The following is a 22,948-nucleotide window of genomic DNA, read 5'->3' as shown; positions in this document are numbered from 1 at the left end:
TCAATTGAGATCATGGTTGCTGTAAATCATCGGGAGTCGATGTAGGGGGCGTACCTATACATATAGCGTACATATAGCTACATTCAGGCAAAATAAACTGAAATTATTAAAATTAAGTTTTCTTGAGTACCGACGTTGTATCTTAAGCCATATAAGCTTGTACTTAATGACTATATATATATTTTCCTAATAAAAGAAAAAAAATTGAGGTCATGGTATGACTCAATAATAGAGCGGACGGACCTTCATTTCCTTTAAGTAAGTATTATTTAGTAACGAGTCAGACGGCTTCTTGCTCTATTCTGAAAATTAAATAAAATTCTATAGACTATGATACATTGGCAAAAAGAACAATAATAAAATGATTCGAAGAGTATTTTAAACATCAAAGTCTTTACTTTTTAAACATTTTAAAGTGATAACGATATTTTTGTTTTATACTAAAATATATCGAGTTAAATGAGAAATGACGACAGTTTACTTTTCGAACTCATTTTCCTATTGTAGTTATTTATTTGTATTATAAATTCGATAAATACATTTTAGAGAAAATACTTTTAATTTTATATTCATTAGTTAGCGAAAGTCACATTCGATTTTGACATTCGATCTTTATAAATGGTCAAAGTTGAAAGGATGCTTTTTTCTTTTTAACGTTAAATAATTCTGTAAAAAAATCGCATTAAGACATACACAAATTAAAGAGGAAGGTTTAAGCTTTTAAATAGTGTAAAATCCATATTTTGTATAATCTCTAATTTATGCAGTGCAATTTGGCAAACTTCTTTAAGAATGTTACCATTTGACAAATTTTAATGTGTATCCGTATGATATTCTAGTATAACGTATTTAGTATAGTACGTATAAATTTTATTTATATTTGAATATATATATATATATAATTTATATTTGAATATATAATTAGAAAATAAAGACTGGTCTTCAAAATGTTTTTGACATCCTTTTATTATCATGACCTTCGTTAAAGTTATAGTTCAATGAATTTTATTTATTTTTCTTAATTGACATATATGTTGAGAGTTTATTTGTATTTATTACGCTCTATTCACTTATTTATTACAACTGTTCTCCCTTTTTGCATTAATGCAAAATATTTACCTAAGAGGAATAAATCTGGAATAATTCCCATCGCAAAGTCATTCGTACGATTTTCGTCTGTTCCAAAAGTTATCGAAATTAAGAGAGTGCAACATCTTATGTCCGCTTGCAGAGCTTTCCAATTTTAGAATAACTGCAATATGTAATTTACACAGTCATTACTGCTGCATAATTTTTTATCCGGCATATAATACCGCTAATTGGAGCGAATAATTATTAAATCGATTTTATCATGTAAACGCAGCTACGCAAGATATACGAACTACATCGATCTTAGGCCGTCGTGTAAACGTAGGCATAATCTGTCGTCACGAGTCGTACGTGACGTAGCGATGGATGTTCTCGACTGAATCCATTTTCAATACGTTTGACAGATGACGGACCGCCAGTGTTTGACGATTTCGACAAAGTAAGAATTGTGATAAATAGGACAACATGGAAGCGGTACCGAGATTGCCGATGATATGGTTCCATTTAAAGGTTAGCACGGAGCCCACCTCTTTCGGACCAAAACTCAAACAGGTACGAGTTCCTATGAGTTTATTATTCGATTGTATATTCAATTAGTCAGCTTCTGATAACAGTAACTTGCAGCTGTAATTCAGAGTAATGAATCTGGGTTTACTCCCTTTGTGTGCATCGTTTTCTTTTCTTTTTTTTAGTATATACGAGACTTTTATAATGAGGACGCTGAGTCGTATACGAATGAGATACATCAATTAGAGAGCCTACGTGCGATGGCGATTAGACCACCCATAGATATGGCTGGTTGTGTATTATTGAAGAAATATTACTGCCAGTTGCAATTTCTTCAAAGCAGATTTCCCATGGGCAAGGATGGTGTTGCTGCAGTCACATTTACTTGGTACACAATGGCTTTTTCTTATATCGTAACACTTATATGTGTCGCATACTACTATGCTTCCTTAATATTTTTTATTAAGTTATACCTGATTTATATTATACACCAAATATCATGTATTCCTTAATACTGTAACTAGAATTATTTGTACAATTTTCAGTATCATACATATGTATATATATATATATATATATATATAATTGAAAATCTTAGGAAACTATAGTACGAAAACGTTAAAACCTGTATGATGCCTGATGTATGTATCCTATTTGTAACTTATTGGTACTTTTCTAGGAGAGACACTTATGCAAATATGGTGTGTTCATTGGCTAACATACGTTTTGAGATAATATCTATTTTATACAATATTGGTGCAATACATACCCAGTTGGGTTCGCGTACGGAAAGAATCAGTGCAGACGGTATGAAGATAGCATGCACTCATTTCCAATGCGCAGCATGGGCTTTTGATCACTTGAAGACTAATTACCCACAACCATCTGGTTTGGACTTAGCACCGGAAGTAATGACTTTTATGCATCAGCTTTGCTTGGCTCAAGCTCAAGAATGTATATTAGAGAAGAGCATGTTGGATAATCGTAAGCCGACGATTGTTGGTATGTTTTGTTAACTATCAGTTAATTTAACGGGTTTTTATATTAACTATTTAGCTTTGTCATATAAGATATATTTGTGCAGCAAAAGTTGCAAAGCAAATAGTAGATTACTTTACTCTGGCATTGAACACATTGGAGCAAGGTGGAGGTGAAGATGGAACTATATCTGATACTGTGGGCACCAAATTTTATAAGGTAACAAATTACAATATTTTTTTCTTTCATTCTTTCCTGAGAAATTATTTTTTAAGTAGAATAATGTATTTTGCAATGGAATTGCAAGTTAAATAACTATAATTGATATATAGTAATTAGACAAATATTTACAGAGCTGGAAGTATTACGTCAACTTTAAGAGAGCGTACCACTTGGCAGTTACACACCTCTATCAAGGCCTTGCCGCTGAGGAACAAAGAAAGATGGGAGAACGAGTAGCTTTTTACAATGCTGCGTTAGCATCTCTTAGTGAAGCACATAGCATTTATTCAAACGCTAAAGGGTTGATTGGCATGTCTAGTACCTCGAAGGGAAAATCTGTTGTGGAAGAAGCACTTACGTTCACCAACGATGTGATAGAAGGCAAAAGGAAAGCTGCTAAAAACGAAAATGAGTTTATCTATCATGAAGAAGTTCCAGAGAAAGAAGTACTTCCGTCGGTGAAAGGTGCTTCTTTAGTTAAAGGCGTGCCATTCAATATAAATGACCCAGAAGTCTCGGGACCAGATATATTTGCAAGGTAATATATCTATATGTTACACAGACTTTAATATTTTACCGGTTTTATTGAACTAAAGATATAAAAATAGAGAACATGTCTTTGAAATTTAAAGATATATGAAAAATTGAGCAAAGTTCTTCTTTTCCTCCCAAGCTTTTTTAAGTATCTTTCGACTTACACTTATATATAATTTTCTCCTCTTATTTCTGCTCATTGAACATTCTCATAGTTTCATTATTCAACTAAAAACATTCTATATACGATATTGTACATCATCTCACAGATTAGTTCCTATGAAAGTACACGAAGCTAGTTCTCTCTATTCCGAGGAGAAGGCCAAAATACTACGTTCCGTTGGAGCCAAAATCGAAGAGAAAGATCAGTATCTGAACACTTATCTGACTTCTTTAAAGCTGGAACATATGAACTTTTGGGATCCTGATACACAAACGTCAGATTGGGAGTGCCTACCTCTCCCTGAGGAACTAGTCGAACGATGCGCAGCGCTTAATGCTAAACAGAACGTCATTCAGGATCTAGTAGATATTATGGGGAAACTCTCTGAAACAAGCCAAGATGTCGAAAGAGTATTAAAAGAAATATCGAAACTTCTGTTAGATGAAGAATTAAAGTATGTAGTTATATTCGTCTGTCCGTCTATTTTCGTCTCTTGTTAGGAGTCCCAAATTGAATGATGTTAATTGTTAACATAACGGTACTCGAAAAATATTGCTAATGATTTTCATTCTCCATAGAGAGAAGCAGTATCAAGACGCAGTAGGCAAAAGACCGCCATCCATAGTAGCGACAGATTTAACTAGAGAAGCTAAGAAGTACGAGGAGGCGCATAACAAAGCCTCAGAGAGCAATCAAGCTCTTCACAAAGCGATAACAATGCATGTGAAAAACCTGAAGATCCTCGCGCAACCATTAGCTGATCTGATGGCACATGTCCCTTCTCCGAGCACATATCTGTCGGGTAATTTTTATTCATACAATTATTCAGTGATGTTATATATGTGTCCATGCATATGTTATTGATACGTCGTAATAACAATTAAGCAACTCCTTCGATTTGCATTCAAGCTATAAATCTATCGTTTCATCATTCATTCATTATGATTCAGATCAAAGTTCCGAGAAGTCGCAAAACTCGAAGGAGATAGAGAAGATGCACACTAAAGAGCTGAAACGCATATTGAACAAAGTGGACGAAATGCGAATGCAGAGGCATGAGCTGCATACCAAATTGCGGGACTCGATAGCGCAGGACGATCTAACGCGCTTGCTAGTCACGGCGACTTCCGAATCCAATCCTCTCGACCGTCTGTTCGCCGACCAGCTCAGCAAGCATCAGAGTTTGGTAAGTGCGCGAAGTTTCATATATTCGGATATTTACTTCCTTTCACATTTCGATAACGATCGGATGAAGCAGACCCTAATATCGGATAACACGTGTGTCATAGGTGAATTTAATAGAACAAAATCTTGCCGCGCAAGACAATATACTGGCGGCTCTGACCGACGTGTACGCACAGACCGCGAACGTACGCAAGAACGTCGAGGAGGTGCTGAAGCGTCGAGAGATCACGATATCATCCCTGATCACGTCTTATGACGCGTACGAGGATCTGCTGGCGAAATCGAGTAAGGGCTTGGAGTTTTATAGGAAGCTAGAAATCAATGTTTCGAAGCTGTTACAGCGAGTCAAGAGTACGTGCAAGGTGCAAGAAGAGGAACGGGAGCAGATACTCGCGCAGGACAGTAAGAACACATACGAGAAGACTGATGCGACGACACCGTCGACCTACGATCAAGGACGTCCTCCTCGTTCCAATGGCCTGAAGCTGAAGGACTACCTGAACAACAGAATCGAGAGCGGCACCGGCTATCAGAATCCTTACTACAACCTGTACAAAGGACACGTCACGGCGATGCAAATGGACTCAATGCCGAAGACACTGTCGACTGACATAGCGGATAATAAAGGAGGTCTCATCCAGTCATCTGGTGTGATAACCGCCACGTCAGAGGCGCCATCTTCTTCGGTCAAGTCGTCGCAGCACTATTACCCCGCGAGCTATGCCGATTATCGAGCCACGGGTTCCCCGTACTCCTACAATACTCAGACCTACTACGAGAATCCAATCGCCAACAGTGGCATGAGTCAGAGTTACTTGCCAACTAATAACACGATCGCCACGAGTGTCTACCAGCAGCCGATCTTCTCGGCTTCGAGCGCAAGCGCATCTACCTCGGGCATGCAGTACCCCGCGAGTTCTTACCCGCCGAATGGCCAAGCGTTGCCTACGTCTACCAACGGACAGGACAAGTACCGTAGTGCATCACAAGCCGCTTACAACGTCTCCAACACCGCTCTTCAGTATGACGCGTATCACCAGCCTCCGGCGGGTTACAATAGTTACAACGTTGCAACGCCGTACGCTCCTAATCAGGACAAGGTCGCCTCGCAAGGTCTCGCTACAGTGAAGACTGTAGCTTCGATACCGAAAATATCGTCGCAGGTTCAAGTGCCGCAGATACCTGTATCTACGATCAGTATTCCTGCGAACGTCACGGTACCGGTAGACGGCCAGCCGCAGACTTCTTACAGCGTCATGCAGCAGGATCAACAATACGACACCCAACAGAAGACTGTCTTGCCGGGCCAAGAAATGTCTCATACTGGCCAGACCGCAGTCAGGCCCCAACCGACTCTCTCCACAAAGGACAACACGTCGACGCAGAACTACTCGTTGCCCCAAGCCGAGCTCACGTACTCGCAGAACTATCCAAGCAGCGCGTACTACAATCCGGCGGAACTTCAAGCAACTCAGCGAGTCCCGTATACTCATAGCACGTACGACGCGACGCAGTACATGCAGCAACCGAGCGCCAACACCCAGCCGGTGCACTCTGTGACGTCAGCGAGCGAGATCTCTGCGGCATCGTACGCCTCGAATCTGCAGTCAGCCGGCGCGGTGAATCCTTCCGCGCAGTATCCGCAGCAGACCACCAGCAGTACGGACCAGGCCAAGCAAGTGTACGCGGACAACACATACGCCACGTACGGCACGCAGGTGCAGATGAACCCGGTCGCTCCGGGTTACCCGAGTACTTATCAGAATTATCAGCACGGCATCACCGCTGCCACGCCGTACCAACAACCGAGCGGCATGCAAGCCGCGGACGCGTCCAACGCTTACGCTTATTTGAACAGCTCGAGCGGCTCGGAGATGATACAGAGCCACGCGAAGCCGACCACGGTGCAGAGTTACTCGCAGTCATACCAGTATTCGCATCAGGACGCTTACGGCGGCTATGTGCAGTACCCAGGCTATTCGCAGGCTCAAAATTACGCGTACATGCAGCAGCCCGGTGCTCACGGCACCAGCACTATGACGTACACATATAATCCTGCTGGTCAGCCTGGCTACGCAGCTTACGCGGCTAATAATGCTCAGACCACGCAGGCTTCTCAAACGTTGGAGGCAGCGGCAGCGGCGACGGCCTCAGTACCGTCTGCTAGCGTCACCGCTACCTTGTCCAGTGGCTATCAGCAGCAAGAGACGAACGCAAGATACACGAACGCGGGCAACAACGCCGTGGTTACTCAAACAGCGTCTTCGCAGTACAGCCAAGTTCCTCAGTCTTCAGGAGGAAACGACACATACTACACCACCCCTTACGGCCTTCAGATGCAGCAGGGTCAAGGTAGCCCGACATTTTAATGTTCCTCCGCTGTGAATGGTGCTTTCGATTTGGTAACGCAAGCTGACACAGCATCATCAAGCGTTATTATGTCTCTCCCGTATTCGATAGGTGATCAAGATAGAATGATGCTTGTGTCGATACGTGTCACTGGATAGAAAGCACTCAATATCATCGAGTCTGTTCTTTTGAGCTGAAGGAGGTCATACTTCTTGCCTTTAGAGCGAAACAAGGGTATGACCAGATGTTGGAAGGCAAAGGAACAAAGTTCCTGCGTAGCTGAAAAGAACAGAAGTGAATGAAACTGAACTAAAACTAAGAACTGTCGTCTACATACGTTCTCGCGCGGCTGATTTTTGTTTCAGTGGGCTCGGTCACGAGACCTGAAAACCACAGCAATTACAATCAGACGTACATGCAGGCTGTGAACAACGGCACGAACACGACAACGAGCACGAATCCGATGAAACTCACTATCAAATCCGACGAGCCGAAATCAAACGTTGATCTCTTGTCCGATCTCGATATCACCATAAACCACGCGCCTCTTGTGCCGGAGGTGCGACCTCTCTCCACAGTGCAGAAGAAAGAAGAGACAGTGACTGCCGGTACTGCGGAGAACGGCAAGGCGGAGAAGAACGAGCAGGATAAAGCTCAGAAGACTGAACAGGAGACGATCTCGGCTCCCACCGAGGACAAGAACGACCACGAGAATTTGCAAATTGTATGGGATACCTGGTACAACGACGTGCAGCCGAAGAAGGATCCTCTGGGAGAGCCGGCGGCACTGCAGAAGTTCATTAATGACGTGGAGAAGTACGAGAAGTTCGTGGACAGCCTACTCGTGAAGACTCTCAGTGGAGCTACGAATCTTGATATCAAGTGGAAAGAAGTGCAGGATTTTGAAGTGAGTGAAATCAATTTTACACCATTTAATCACAATTTTTCTTTCAACTTGTTACATTTTACTCTTATCCATCCAAACGGCACGTTAAGAAATATCTGAATTTCGCGTTCTCTTTTCTTCAGGAACGAGAAAATGGGAAGCAGTCGAGCACCGTAGCATTGGCTCATTCGTCGGAGAATCGAGCGGTCGATTGCATTCCGTATGATACTACGCGAGTGCAGGTATCCTCGTCGGACGTTTCGTCGTACATTAACGCGTCGCACGTCATGGAAATCACACAGTGGATACCTACTGCATTTATTATAACCCAGATGCCATTGTCGGATAAGTTAGACGTCTTCTGGGCGATGATTTGGGAACAAGAGAGCGAGGTTATCGCTTGCTTGGCGTCCGATGCACAGGTTTGTAGATAGTAAACGACAAACACAACTTAGCACAATTAGAAAAGTATAATGAAAAGCAACTGTATGGCATTTCAAGTATCTCTTACAATTTTAAGATCTGATCGGCGTCGTATTCTTCTCATTTTGATCGCGTAAAATGTCTTTACACGTGTCCTGTTTAGCTAAATGGTGAGTTATACTGGCCCATAAATGAAGAGAACAGTTTGGACGTGGGAAATTTTAGGATTTCGCTACAAAAGACTGTCAACCATACAACTTACGTTCAACGAATCCTCTCCATACAACACAACAAGAAGAAATCCGACAGAGTCGTTGTACACATGCAGTTCCTCGTGTGGCCTTCAAAGTGAGTTGCCTGCAGCCAATAGAAATTAATTCGAATACTTCTTGGAACAACCAAGTCTCACTTCCTACCGTTTTTTAGTGGTTTTCCAAGCAGCCCTGGCGCTTTACTTGGATTTTCAACCGACGTGATGACAGAACAGGCGTTGAGACGTTGCTCTCCCAAGCCAGTAGTTGTGCATTGTTTGGACGGTGGTTCGTTAAGTAGCCTGTTTTTAGTGGCCGCTGCAACAGTATGCCACATACGAGCGGGTTGTGGAATCGTAGATGTGCCACTGGTCTTTAAGGGTCTGGTGAAATGTCGCAAACAAGTTGTGAACAAAGAATCGTTATTGTTCGCATATAGATTAGTTTTATACCATGCTCAGGACATTTTAATGAAACGTAAGGAAGCATTTATTGCCTTATAACGCTCATTTTAGTTGAAATTGCCAAAACGACAACACTATTTTTTTTTCAGGAGGCATCTTATCGTCCACTCGATCTACGTTTGAGAATTTTGACGGGTTCAAAGGGAGCAAAGAAAAAGCACTCAGAAAGCTTCATCAATGTCATCCGTCAGATGATTTTCTCCACAATCTCGGCGTCGGAATACATCGTTCTGATTCTGAACAAAGTATGCAATTATTAGGAATACTTCATAAAATCTGCAAATAATTTTCAGTGCACTGAATCCTTTAAGATGTAATCTGTTACGTTTGCATTTATAATCGACTGTTACCTCTGAAGCGCCAAATGGATCTTGTTTCAGGAAATATACAAGCAAATGACAATGCAACCAATTCGGCGTCGTCGCAAGAAAAGAATAATGAAGGAGTCGTTGATCCCTTGAGCCAGTTGGATCCTCTATGGTCTATCAGGAGATAATTATATCGTGCTAGGAATGTGTGAATTCCGCTGTGCAGCTTTAAATCAACGATTATTTAAACGAGATAGTCATTCCTATATCTTTGTTAAAGTGGTCGAAAATGAGACGAGCTATAAAATATGTATAAATGTCGCAACGGAACTAGAACAAAGTAATACTGTGCATCTAAATTAGCCTCGAAATAAAAAGACATTTATTCAAATATTTCCTTAAGTTTTAAGTTTTAATTCTTAAGTTTTAAGGGTTTACAATCTGTTAAATATATACATATATATACATATGTATATACACAATATGTATATATATATATATAAATCCTTTTATATATATATATGTATACATACATATACATACATATATATATATATATATATGTGTATATATATAAAATAAAAATATAAAATGCATGCTCCTACTCGCATTCATTTCCATATTTATACATCTCGTGTGGTCTAAGTGCAATGTAATCTAATTACATTGCCTTATTCGAATTTCATTATATTTAGGCTGTAATTTATGTTAATCCATTTATAAATAGTCTTGCATTTATGTAGTGTTTTAGTATCAATACAAAAATCTGTGACCATGCTCGTGTCACCAAGCAACAGCGTAATTTAAATGTAAACTTTATGAAATATTTATTTACGACATTATTTCTTGGCGAATAAAGATGCTTTCGATAATATAATTGTTCAATATAGTATAATAGTGGATTGGATGCGAAGTATATCCGTCACAATCCTACTTGCTTATACTTAAAACGTGAGCACGTACGTAAATGTCCATTAAACAATTATATTATCCTAATTAGCCATGTTATCCAATGTTATTACTTTGATCAAGATTCAATGCCGGTAAGGAATACATGCTAAACGTACACTCGTCGAATTCCAATAAATTGTATATAGCAATATTTATATTTAAATGTTGTTTATATTTATGGCGAGATTTTATCTATAAAAATTTCGGTTACATTGGGATATATTGAAGTAAAATCTGATACGCCAAATGTGCACGTACCAGACTTCGCAGTGTTTGTTACGGAACTCATACGCAATATAAAAAAGAAAATGAGAAAAACATTTATAACGTAATAAATCTCTAACGATTCAAATCTCGATTAGAGAGCATTTTTAAGCCCCTCTGTTTCGTAGATCTTTTACTTTGTAAATTCGTACGAGCCAATGTTCTGTTGTGTACGCTTCTTCCAACGTATCTAGTTCAAAGTCTTTATTTCCGATCTCCATATTTCTGACTCTGTCGTAACCTGACGGCTTGCCTGTAAAAAGAGGGAACACATAATTATATAAAAATCACTGCTGTAATCTGGACTTGTGGATTGCAGTCTCGCTTAGAACAATCTTACCGCCTTCTGTGTAGATCTGACCGAATCTGTAATAGCACATTTTGTACATGAGACAGTTGAGCAAAACTGGAGATCCCTCTTTGTCCACTCGAAATTCGCCTGCGGAATTGTAGTAATTCCACTCGGTTATTGATTTTCCTTTTTCCGTACTGCCGCCGATACGCACCATCCATAGGAACTTATTTATGTCTAATGAAGATGAATAAGAACATTATATTTTAAACAGCATAACGTTTCATCTACATTTTTTCCTTTTCACAATTGGAATACAATTGTAAACAATTGAAGCAATCGCGCGCTCACCGTCTGATGAATATCCAGTGAGTCCACCGAAAATTACGAGAACGTAGTTTACATCCAATTCTCTCATTATCTCGTAAGCCTTCTCCTCAGAACTTGCCATCGCCTGACCGACTCTTGATATGTGCGTATTATTCCATGTATTATTGTCTACTAGGATAGTACGATTCGCCATTGCAGTTATCTGATAGCCATAGTCCCACCAAGACATCACTTTAGCATTCTATGAGAGAAAAGAATACAATTTGTTTCAATATTACTTTTCCAAAATTGTACTATCTAGCAATGAATGTTTTCATCTAAGAACCATTTGGTAATTATTTTCACCGAACACTTGAATTTGTACCTCTGTATGTTTAATCGTTTGCATCTAACGTAACACAGAAATGAATAACAATTGTTACCTCGGGTGTATTCATACGTAGCCAATAATATGCTTCCCTAAAATCATCGAAAATCATTCGTCCACCGTCAGGCGATCGTGCAGAGAGTACAATGCTAGGTGAGCTGTAAGCTTCCGCTGTCACCCATGTGCAATGAAGAGTATAAGAAAAAAAGAGTATACACATGACTATAATGAAAAATGTGGCGATCTGAAAAGAACAGATGTTTCTTAATTGAATACTTTGTTCTATATTCGAGACGTTATTATATATTTCGTACTTTAGACATATTTATTTTTCAGTAAATTAAGAGCTTTTGCAACCTACCTCACTCTTCAAGACATAGTTACTTTCGAATTTCTTAGCTCTCTTATCAGTAACTTTGGAACCTTCAACTTGCTTCATATATGTAACTAATAAAGAGGATGCTCCGATTCCACCCATAATACACATTACAGGAGCGAGTACTAACATTAAACGTACCATCACTCCCTGAAATGAATAAATTGTATGTTAATCATGTATGGTACAAATAAAAATTTTGTTTATATAGACATATAGAAAGAAAGCTAATGATATGCTTGTAATGCTAACGAAAAAATATCTCATATAATGTAGGGATATATTCCACAGACATCTACATCCCAGGTATGCGAGATAAATATAAGAATTTAGGTGTATACTAATTTTACAACTGTAAAATTACTTACTGCAAAATATAAACTGGTAACTCCGTACAAAATTAGGAAAATGTTCGAGTCCGTTAACTTAGAAAAACAGAAATATAAGCCTGATGGGAACAAAAATACAAGTATCTGCAGATCAAAGTAGAAGGAGCTCCATGATGTTGGCTGATGTTCCGAAACGGAAGCGATTATTGGAATGTGATTTTTTGCGTAAGATGGATCAAGCAGCGAGTAAAAGCGTCCGGTCCACGGTGATATTTTTCCTTGAAAGAATTAAGTAAAGCACACACGAGGATATATTATGAATAAAATAATATACTTGATGTATAGGTGTACTAAACAATAGTTTAAAAACTATACAAGAGATCCATACCTGTAATGGTTGAAATACCACCAACTGTGCACGACGTGGCAACTACTACAATAACAAGAGCACGGAATAATACTTCAAACTCCTTTTGCGACAGCTTACTCCGCAAGTAATCTACTAACGCATGTATTTGGCACAGGCCAAAAACGCCCAATGCCTATGAGAATTAAGTAACATAAATAAAATTGCCAACACAATTTTTTATTACTTGGGCGCAAATGAAAGACTCTTGATGAAAGAGCGCATTACAAGTACTACAACACTTACAAGCATATGCTCGGAGCTTTGAACGGGTTGAAAGCCAACAAACGATATCTGCATAGATAGAATTGTGCCTAAGCAATACAAGATACTGTACGCAATGTATATTCTGTGGGAAAATCGGCCAGTCACCATCAAAGTCAGCACATGTAACGGTATCAAATTGATCAAAAAGACATATCCTCCCCACGAGGATACCATGTAAAAGTATGCCAGTGCGGAACATGTAGACCAACATATCGCTCCAGTCTTTACAGCTTTGATCCACATGTAATATGTAAATAACATGCAAAAGATCGCTATGCCTTCATTGTCGTATGATCCGGCGACCGATCGAGATATGTAACCGGGTACAATAGCGATCATTGCAGCTGCAAATAGGCCTGATGCAGAATCCTGAAGGAGTAAATAAATTCTATAAATTGTTTATTAAAAAATGGAAGGGGCAGAAAAACAATTTTAAAACATACCTTCAATTCTTTGGTAAGCAGATAAGTAATGATTGTAGTTAAACTTGAAAACAATGGAGCAAGGAAGACACAGATATTGCGTATATCTAATGTGATATTCAGTAACCATGACAGGCGGTACAATGCTGCAGAAGTTATCATTAAACCAGGATATATAGTTCCTACAAAATTTATCATAAGTACCTGGAATACCTGTGGTTTTCTTTGAAAAAAAAATGACACCTGGCTTTTAGTGTACAATACCTCCTATTATCCTACCAAGTGGATACCAAACACGATCATCAAACCAATTATGAAAACTGTAGAAGCCATTTTCAGCTAAATATTTTGTTGTGCGATAATTGAAATATGGATCAAATTCATGAATAACGCTTTCAAATCTTAATACTGAGAACAAACGTGTTGCAAATGCTGCAAGGAGCAATTACATATGAAAATAATTAGATATAAAAATAACTACATATAAAAATAGATATAACGTTTCTATGGTTTCTATTATCTGTGCAAAGATATGAGTAAAATAAAAACAGGCTTACACAAGATTGCTGCTAAAGAGAGTACAGTCAATTTCAAGAGTGTCTCTTGTTTTTGTGCTGTCATACGCAAACCCCTTGCTTTTACCAATGACACCATGTTGATGCAAAAGCATGTACAGTAATTTCAAGTAACTCTCCTATGTTCTATAGCATCAAACTGCAAAAAAATTAATGTTATTTTAGTTTAATATCAATTGTATATCTCATTATTGTAAATTAAAAATATTTAACGAAATGTAAAATAATATATATTCAATTCGATATTCAAGTAGGCATAATATTCAGAAAGTAACAGCAGGTTCCACATACTAAAAATGAATATAAACGAACACATGTTTGTTATCGTACCAAAAGGTTATAATTGAATTAGTAAAATAAACCGATGTGCACACAGTTGAATTGAAGTGACGAGAATCATATGAAAGAAACGTATATTTCTGATTTTAAGGCATATCAATGCACTTGAAAAAATATGTGCATATATACTTTCAAATAACACCATATGTAAAATCACCACTGACACCGACGAGATACTGTAAAGACAAGCCGTGTACCAAAATTCACTGATGTACTGAAAATATATAGTTTGTGTCACGCAAACTATAAATTTCAGCGCTGGCAGTGAATTTTGGAACACGGCCACTGTTAGCCTTAAGGCTCATCTACAATGGCTGCAAAAATAAAGCCAGCGGCACACGGTGCTTGTTTTCGTGGTGGATTGCTTGCTGGATGAAAATACTGCGTTCTGATTGGTGCATTTCCGAAGATGGATGGAAATGCACCAATCAGAACGCAGTATTTTCATCCAGCAAGCAATCCAGCACAAAAACAAGCACCGTGTGCCGCTGGCTTTACTGCTTACGCTTACAACCTTATTCTTGCAGCTATTGTAGATGGGCCTTTACGGCTGCGATCCCATGGACCGATATTTTCCGCGTAACGCGAATCGCGTAACCAATCAGAGACGTTCCGCATTTTCTGTTACGCCTCTGATACGTTACGCAGGAAATATCGGTCCATGGGATCGCAGCCTTACGAGTGGTCTGTTTTTTTTAGCTGCACTACTGAACTGGTGCAATAAGTGAGAAAAAATATAGTTGTCTCATTCTAAAGCTAAGACTCCATGCATGCGGTGAGCTCCGGCAAACGGCTGCGGTGACCAATCAGGAGACAGACGCATGCCGGAGCTTGGCGCAACCGGACTTGCGCCTCCCTCCTGATTGGTCATCGCAGCATTTGCCGCAGCTCACCGCATGCATGGAGTCTTAGCTTAACTTATTGCATTAGTTACGCAGTGCAGCTAAAAAGAACAGACCATACATCTTGGCTGCGTTCCAACATTTACTGCCAATACTGACAATCTGTAATGTACGTGACACAAACTATGTATTTTTAGTACTGGTAGTGAATATCGGAACGCAACCCTAAGCTGGTACTACAAATCTATAGCTCGTGTCACGTATATTATAGAGTTTCAGTACTGATAGTGAACATCGGAACGCAGCCTTATGCCCAATTCTACCAACCTTGAATAACTTAACCTGTTGGTTATTCCAACGCAATTGACCAATCGCATTTATCGGTAACTAGAATTGTTAAATGCAATTGGTCCATTCCGATGGAATAATCAGTAGGTTAAACTAACCATGGTTAATAGAAACGAAACATTAGTTTATTAGAAAAACCTCATTGTATATTAGCGGCCCCTTGGGAATATCGGACGGATTATGAAAGAGTTCTAAATAAACATGGATGGTAATAGATATGGAATATGGTAATAGATATGGAATAATAATAGAAAAAAGGTATTACAAAGTATCAAAACAGTATTAATAACGAAACATGACAATAGATTAATTTTATGAGCCCATAAAAAACAAAAATTTAAACCAAGCGCAGTACTCATTTACTTAACGCATTATGTTCAAAAAATGTAAACAATTTTTGAGGTATTTCTGGAAGTCGTACAAAGTCGAGCCAGGAATTATTTTCTTCGTTTCGACGAACACTACCGAATGCAATTCTAAAAGTCCACAACAAAACCTAATTTTAATTATTTTAATTATTTTATAACTAAGACCCACACAAACCGCATTGACGGGTGCGTACTCGTTATCGAGAAATTGAAGTCGATAAGTCAAGATGGGCCGATACGAAAACGACGAGTCACCGGGTGTAAGCTCTCAAATTATTTGCAATAAGACATTGATGTAGGTTCGAAATAAAATTGATCCAAGCCAACCGCACAGAGCTGCGATCACGCATTTTGGAGATACAGGACTCGAAAGAGTGACAGGCGCGGAAATGACGAATCATGAAATCTTAATTAACGAAAAATGAGTGATAAGATTTAATCAAGACCACATATAATTAAGATTTTCGTAAAACGCATCGAGCTACGATTATGCGCTTCCGAGTTAGAAGCCCCACAGGAATGAAAAATGACAGGTTCGGAAATGACGTGTCATGAAATGATAAGGAACGAAATATAAGTGATAAGATCTTAATCTAGAATAAAAATAAAAAAGATACTCGTAAACCGTATCAAACTGAGATCACGCGTCTCGAAGTTAGAGAACACGAAAGATTGAAAACTGACAGGAGCGTAAATGAGGTGTCAAGAAATGATAAGGAAAGAAATATGCGGGTTAAAATTTAATCCAGAACAAAAATAAGAAAAATCCTCGGCAACGACAACGACCTACGGTTACGCGTTTCAAAGTTAGAGGCCACGAAAGATTGGAGACTCACATTCCAAATAACTTGTCATGAAATAATAGGAAACGAAATATGAGTGATAAAATTTTATCCATACTCAAAAAAAAAATCCTCGTAATGGTGCCGTATGGAGATGTGATTACGCGTTTCAAAGTTAGAGGCCACGAAAGATGGAAAAGTGACAGGCACGAAAATAACAGGACATGAAATATTAAATATAGAAATATGGATAATAAGGTTATAAATTAGACCCAAAATAAAAAAGATCTTCAAACTACAACAAGGTGCCTCAATTAGTTATTGAGAAACTAAAGCGGATAGGACAAGACAGATGCGAAAATGACGTGTCACCTGATACTAGGTTCCAAATTCTTTGCTACAAGACATTAATCTAGGTTCGAAATGACTGATCCGTGCAAACCGAATCGAGCCTTATTACGCATTTCGGAATTATAAGCACGAAAGATAAAAAAGTGACAGGGTCCGAAATGACCTCTCACGAAATAATGAAAATTAATTGATGATAAGGTTTAATCTAGACCCAAAATAAGAAAGATCCTCGTGAATCGCATCGAACTGTGATTACGCGTTTCTGAGTTCCAGGCCACTTAAGATAGAAAAGTGACGTGCCCGAAAATAACCAGTATCGAAATATTAATTATCGAAATATGGATAATAAGATTTTAATCTAGATCCAATATAAAAAAGATTCTCACCAATTACAACAAGGTGCGCGTATTCCTTATGGAGAAACTAAAGCGAAAAGTACAAGACCGACCGATGCGAAAATAACGTGTCACCTGATATAAGTTACAAAATTATTTTCTGTAAGACGTTAATCTAGGTTCGAAATATGATTGATCCGTGCAAACCGCATCGAGCTGAGATCACGCGTTTCCAAGATATAAGCCACGAAAGATGGAAAAATGACAGGCATGAAAATGAAATATTAAATATGGAAACATGCGTAACAACGTTTTAATCTAGACCCAAAATAAGAAAGATCTTCGCAAATTAGAACAAGGTGCGCGTATTCGTTATCGAGAAATTAAAGCGGAAAGTTCAAGGCCAACCGGAGCGAAAATTACGTGTCACCGGATATAAGCTACAAAATTATTTTCTGTAAGACGTTAATCTAGGTTCGAAATATGATTGATCCGTGCAAACCGCATCGAGCTGAGATCACGCGTTTCCAAGATATAAACCACGAAAGATGGAAAAATGACAGGCATGAAAATGAAATATTAAATATGGAAATATGCGTAATAAGGTTTTAATCTAGACCCAAAATAAGAAAGATCTTCGCAAATTAGAACAAGATAAGCGTACTCGTTATCGAGAAATTAAAGCGGAAAGTTCAAGGCCGACCGGGGCGAAAATTACGTGTCACCGGGTATAAGCTACAAAATTATTTGCTGTAAGACGTTAATCTAGGTTCGAAATATGATTGATCCGTGCAAACCGTATCGAGCTGAGATCACGCGTTTCCAAGATATAAGCCACGAAAGATGGAAAAATGACAGGCATGAAAATGAAATATTAAATATGGAAATATGCGTAATAAGGTTTTAATCTAGACCCAAAATAAGAAAGATCTTCGCAAATTAGAACAAGATTAGCGTACTCGTTATCGAGAAATTAAAGCGGAAAGTTCAAGGCCGACCGGGGCGAAAATTACGTGTCACCGGGTATAAGCTACAAAATTATTTGCTGTAAGACGTTAATCTAGGTTCGAAATATGATTGATCCGTGCAAACCGTATCGAGCTGAGATCACGCGTTTCCAAGATATAAGCCACGAAAGATGGAAAAATGACAGGCATGAAAATGAAATATTAAATATGGAAATATGCGTAATAAGGTTTTAATCTAGACCCAAAATAAGAAAGATCTTCGCAAATTAGAACAAGGTGCGCGTATTCCTTATGGAGAAACTAAAGCGGAAAGTTCAAGGCCGACCGAAGAGAAAATTACGTGTCACCGGGTATAAGCTACAAAATTATTTGCTGTAAGACGTTAATCTAGGTTCGAAATATGATTGATCCGTGCAAACCGTATCGAGCTGAGATCACGCGTTTCCAAGATATAAGCCACGAAAGATCGAAAAATGACAGGCATGAAAATGAAATATTAAATATGGAAATATGCGTAATAAGGTTTTAATCTAGACCCAAAATAAGAAAGATCTTCGCAAATTAGAACAAGATTAGCGTACGCGTTATCGAGAAATTAAAGCGCAAAGTTCAAGGCCGACCGGGGCGAAAATTACGTGTCACCGGGTATAAGCTACAAAATTATTTGCTGTAAGACGTTAATCTAGGTTCGAAATATGATTGATCCGTGCAAACCGTATCGAGCTGAGATCACGCGTTTCCAAGATATAAGCCACGAAAGATGGAAAAATGACAGGCATGAAAATGAAATATTAAATATGGAAATATGCGTAATAAGGTTTTAATCTAGACCCAAAATAAGAAAGATCTTCGCAAATTAGAACAAGATTAGCGTACTCGTTATCGAGAAATTAAAGCGGAAAGTTCAAGGCCGACCGGGGCGAAAATTACGTGTCACCGGGTATAAGCTACAAAATTATTTGCTGTAAGACGTTAATCTAGGTTCGAAATATGATTGATCCGTGCAAACCGTATCGAGCTGAGATCACGCGTTTCCAAGATATAAGCCACGAAAGATGGAAAAATGACAGGCATGAAAATGAAATATTAAATATGGAAATATGCGTAATAAGGTTTTAATCTAGACCCAAAATAAGAAAGATCTTCGCAAATTAGAACAAAATGCGCGTATTCGTTATCGAGAAATTAAAGCGAAAAGTTCAAGGCCGACCGGAGCGAAAATTACGTGTCACCGGGTATAAGCTACAAAATTATTTGCTGTAAGACGTTAATCTAGGTTCGAAATATGATTGATCCGTGCAAACCGTATCGAGCTGAGATCACGCGTTTCCAAGATATAAGCCACGAAAGATGGAAAAATGACAGGCATGAAAATGAAATATTAAATATGGAAATATGCGTAATAAGGTTTTAATCTAGACCCAAAATAAGAAAGATCTTCGCAAATTAGAACAAGATTAGCGTACCGTTATCGAGAAATTAAAGCGGAAAGTTCAAGGCCGACCGGGGCGAAAATTACGTGTCACCGGGTATAAGCTACAAAATTATTTGCTGTAAGACGTTAATCTAGGTTCGAAATATGATTGATCCGTGCAAACCGTATCGAGCTGAGATCACGCGTTTCCAAGATATAAGCCACGAAAGATGGAAAAATGACAGGCATGAAAATGAAATATTAAATATGGAAATATGCGTAATAAGGTTTTAATCTAGACCCAAAATAAGAAAGATCTTCGCAAATTAGAACAAGATTAGCGTACCGTTATCGAGAAATTAAAGCGGAAAGTTCAAGGCCGACCGGGGCGAAAATTACGTGTCACCGGGTATAAGCTACAAAATTATTTGCTGTAAGACGTTAATCTAGGTTCGAAATATGATTGATCCGTGCAAACCGTATCGAGCTGAGATCACGCGTTTCCAAGATATAAGCCACGAAAGATGGAAAAATGACAGGCATGAAAATGAAATATTAAATATGGAAATATGCGTAATAAGGTTTTAATCTAGACCCAAAATAAGAAAGATCTTCGCAAATTAGAACAAGATTAGCGTACTCGTTATCGAGAAATTAAAGCGGAAAGTTCAAGGCCGACCGGGGCGAAAATTACGTGTCACCGGGTATAAGCTACAAAATTATTTGCTGTAAGACGTTAATCTAGGTTCGAAATATGATTGATCCGTGCAAACCGTATCGAGCTGAGATCACGCGTTTCCAAGATATAAGCCACGAAAGATGGAAAAATGACAGGCATGAAAATGAAATATTAAATATGGAAATATGCGTAATAAGGTTTTAATCTAGACCCAAAATAAGAAAGATCTTCGCAAATTAGAACAAGATTAGCGTACTCGTTATCGAGAAATTAAAGCGGAAAGTTCAAGGCCGACCGGGGCGAAAATTACGTGTCACCGGGTATAAGCTACAAAATTATTTGCTGTAAGACGTTAATCTAGGTTCGAAATATGATTGATCCGTGCAAACCGTATCGAGCTGAGATCACGCGTTTCCAAGATATAAGCCACGAAAGATGGAAAAATGACAGGCATGAAAATGAAATATTAAATATGGAAATATGCGTAATAAGGTTTTAATCTAGACCCAAAATAAGAAAGATCTTCGCAAATTAGAACAAGATTAGCGTACCGTTATCGAGAAATTAAAGCGGAAAGTTCAAGGCCGACCGGGGCGAAAATTACGTGTCACCGGGTATAAGCTACAAAATTATTTGCTGTAAGACGTTAATCTAGGTTCGAAATATGATTGATCCGTGCAAACCGTATCGAGCTGAGATCACGCGTTTCCAAGATATAAGCCACGAAAGATGGAAAAATGACAGGCATGAAAATGAAATATTAAATATGGAAATATGCGTAATAAGGTTTTAATCTAGACCCAAAATAAGAAAGATCTTCGCAAATTAGAACAAGATTAGCGTACCGTTATCGAGAAATTAAAGCGCAAAGTTCAAGGCCGACCGGGGCGAAAATTACGTGTCACCGGGTATAAGCTACAAAATTATTTGCTGTAAGACGTTAATCTAGGTTCGAAATATGATTGATCCGTGCAAACCGTATCGAGCTGAGATCACGCGTTTCCAAGATATAAGCCACGAAAGATGGAAAAATGACAGGCATGAAAATGAAATATTAAATATGGAAATATGCGTAATAAGGTTTTAATCTAGACCCAAAATAAGAAAGATCTTCGCAAATTAGAACAAGATTAGCGTACTCGTTATCGAGAAATTAAAGCGGAAAGTTCAAGGCCGACCGGGGCGAAAATTACGTGTCACCGGGTATAAGCTACAAAATTATTTGCTGTAAGACGTTAATCTAGGTTCGAAATATGATTGATCCGTGCAAACCGTATCGAGCTGAGATCACGCGTTTCCAAGATATAAGCCACGAAAGATGGAAAAATGACAGGCATGAAAATGAAATATTAAATATGGAAATATGCGTAATAAGGTTTTAATCTAGACCCAAAATAAGAAAGATCTTCGCAAATTAGAACAAGATTAGCGTACTCGTTATCGAGAAATTAAAGCGGAAAGTTCAAGGCCGACCGGGGCGAAAATTACGTGTCACCGGGTATAAGCTACAAAATTATTTGCTGTAAGACGTTAATCTAGGTTCGAAATATGATTGATCCGTGCAAACCGTATCGAGCTGAGATCACGCGTTTCCAAGATATAAGCCACGAAAGATGGAAAAATGACAGGCATGAAAATGAAATATTAAATATGGAAATATGCGTAATAAGGTTTTAATCTAGACCCAAAATAAGAAAGATCTTCGCAAATTAGAACAAGATTAGCGTACTCGTTATCGAGAAATTAAAGCGCAAAGTTCAAGGCCGACCGGGGCGAAAATTACGTGTCACCGGGTATAAGCTACAAAATTATTTGCTGTAAGACGTTAATCTAGGTTCGAAATATGATTGATCCGTGCAAACCGTATCGAGCTGAGATCACGCGTTTCCAAGATATAAGCCACGAAAGATCGAAAAATGACAGGCATGAAAATGAAATATTAAATATGGAAATATGCGTAATAAGGTTTTAATCTAGACCCAAAATAAGAAAGATCTTCGCAAATTAGAACAAGATTAGCGTACGCGTTATCGAGAAATTAAAGCGCAAAGTTCAAGGCCGACCGGGGCGAAAATTACGTGTCACCGGGTATAAGCTACAAAATTATTTGCTGTAAGACGTTAATCTAGGTTCGAAATATGATTGATCCGTGCAAACCGTATCGAGCTGAGATCACGCGTTTCCAAGATATAAGCCACGAAAGATGGAAAAATGACAGGCATGAAAATGAAATATTAAATATGGAAATATGCGTAATAAGGTTTTAATCTAGACCCAAAATAAGAAAGATCTTCGCAAATTAGAACAAGATTAGCGTACTCGTTATCGAGAAATTAAAGCGGAAAGTTCAAGGCCGACCGGGGCGAAAATTACGTGTCACCGGGTATAAGCTACAAAATTATTTGCTGTAAGACGTTAATCTAGGTTCGAAATATGATTGATCCGTGCAAACCGTATCGAGCTGAGATCACGCGTTTCCAAGATATAAGCCACGAAAGATGGAAAAATGACAGGCATGAAAATGAAATATTAAATATGGAAATATGCGTAATAAGGTTTTAATCTAGACCCAAAATAAGAAGAT

At 38.5% G+C, this 22,948-nt stretch overlaps 2 protein-coding genes across 3 annotated transcripts; one reads left to right on the top strand and one right to left on the bottom strand.

The window, feature by feature from the left end:
- Positions 1-1,554: 1,554 nt before the first annotated feature.
- mop (tyrosine-protein phosphatase non-receptor type protein myopic) lies at positions 1,555-9,752 on the top strand. Its single transcript, XM_011151095.3, has 15 exons — positions 1,555-1,641; positions 1,782-1,984; positions 2,276-2,598; positions 2,681-2,793; positions 2,928-3,334; positions 3,600-3,947; positions 4,072-4,295; positions 4,444-4,679; positions 4,783-7,030; positions 7,393-7,934; positions 8,057-8,335; positions 8,500-8,684; positions 8,763-9,064; positions 9,141-9,296; positions 9,432-9,752. Exons 1-15 carry the CDS (start codon positions 1,555-1,557, stop codon positions 9,545-9,547), a joined length of 5,769 nt encoding a protein of 1,922 aa, XP_011149397.1. The 3' UTR covers positions 9,548-9,752.
- Positions 9,753-10,478: 726 nt separating this feature from the next.
- Positions 10,479-14,459, bottom strand: Stt3A (catalytic subunit 3A of the oligosaccharyltransferase complex). Of its 2 annotated transcripts, XM_011151086.3 has the most exons (12): positions 14,269-14,459; positions 13,921-14,077; positions 13,628-13,795; positions 13,385-13,545; positions 12,921-13,310; positions 12,657-12,810; positions 12,308-12,546; positions 11,925-12,089; positions 11,619-11,807; positions 11,218-11,437; positions 10,915-11,103; positions 10,682-10,827 (listed from the first exon to the last, which is right to left on the bottom strand). In XM_011151086.3, the coding sequence occupies exons 2-12, from the start codon at positions 14,015-14,017 to the stop codon at positions 10,682-10,684; spliced, it is 2,118 nt and encodes a 705-aa protein (XP_011149388.1). In that variant the 5' UTR covers positions 14,018-14,077; positions 14,269-14,459. The 2 variants fall into 2 exon arrangements, with proteins under 2 accessions (XP_019699837.1, XP_011149388.1); XM_019844278.2 differs by lacking the exon at positions 14,269-14,459 and having other exon boundaries at positions 10,479-10,827; positions 13,921-14,017.
- Positions 14,460-22,948: the final 8,489 nt, after the last annotated feature.

This window comes from Harpegnathos saltator, unplaced genomic scaffold (assembly GCF_003227715.2).
Source record: "Harpegnathos saltator strain DR-91 unplaced genomic scaffold, Hsal_v8.6 scaffold374, whole genome shotgun sequence".
In the NCBI taxonomy this organism is placed as follows: domain Eukaryota; kingdom Metazoa; phylum Arthropoda; class Insecta; order Hymenoptera; family Formicidae; genus Harpegnathos; species Harpegnathos saltator.
The sequence above is the reverse complement of the archived record's forward strand: the minus strand, read 5'-3'. Positions and strand labels throughout refer to the sequence as shown.

Bases quoted from the DNA above. Each gene is read 5' to 3' on its own strand.
- mop (XM_011151095.3), top strand. From the start codon at position 1,555: ATGGAAGCGGTACCGAGATTGCCGATGATATGGTTCCATTTAAAGGTT. The intron at 7,935-8,056 runs GTGAGTGAAATC...TCTTTTCTTCAG, and splicing joins AAGAAGTGCAGGATTTTGAA to GAACGAGAAAATGGGAAGCA. The intron at 8,685-8,762 runs GTGAGTTGCCTG...ACCGTTTTTTAG, and splicing joins TTCCTCGTGTGGCCTTCAAA to TGGTTTTCCAAGCAGCCCTG.
- Stt3A (XM_011151086.3), bottom strand. From the start codon at position 14,017: ATGGTGTCATTGGTAAAAGCAAGGGGTTTGCGTATGACAGCACAAAAA. The intron at 11,438-11,618 runs GTAACAATTGTT...TTTCTCTCATAG, and splicing joins TACGTATGAATACACCCGAG to AATGCTAAAGTGATGTCTTG. The intron at 10,828-10,914 runs GTAAGATTGTTC...CTCTTTTTACAG, and splicing joins TCAGATCTACACAGAAGGCG to GCAAGCCGTCAGGTTACGAC.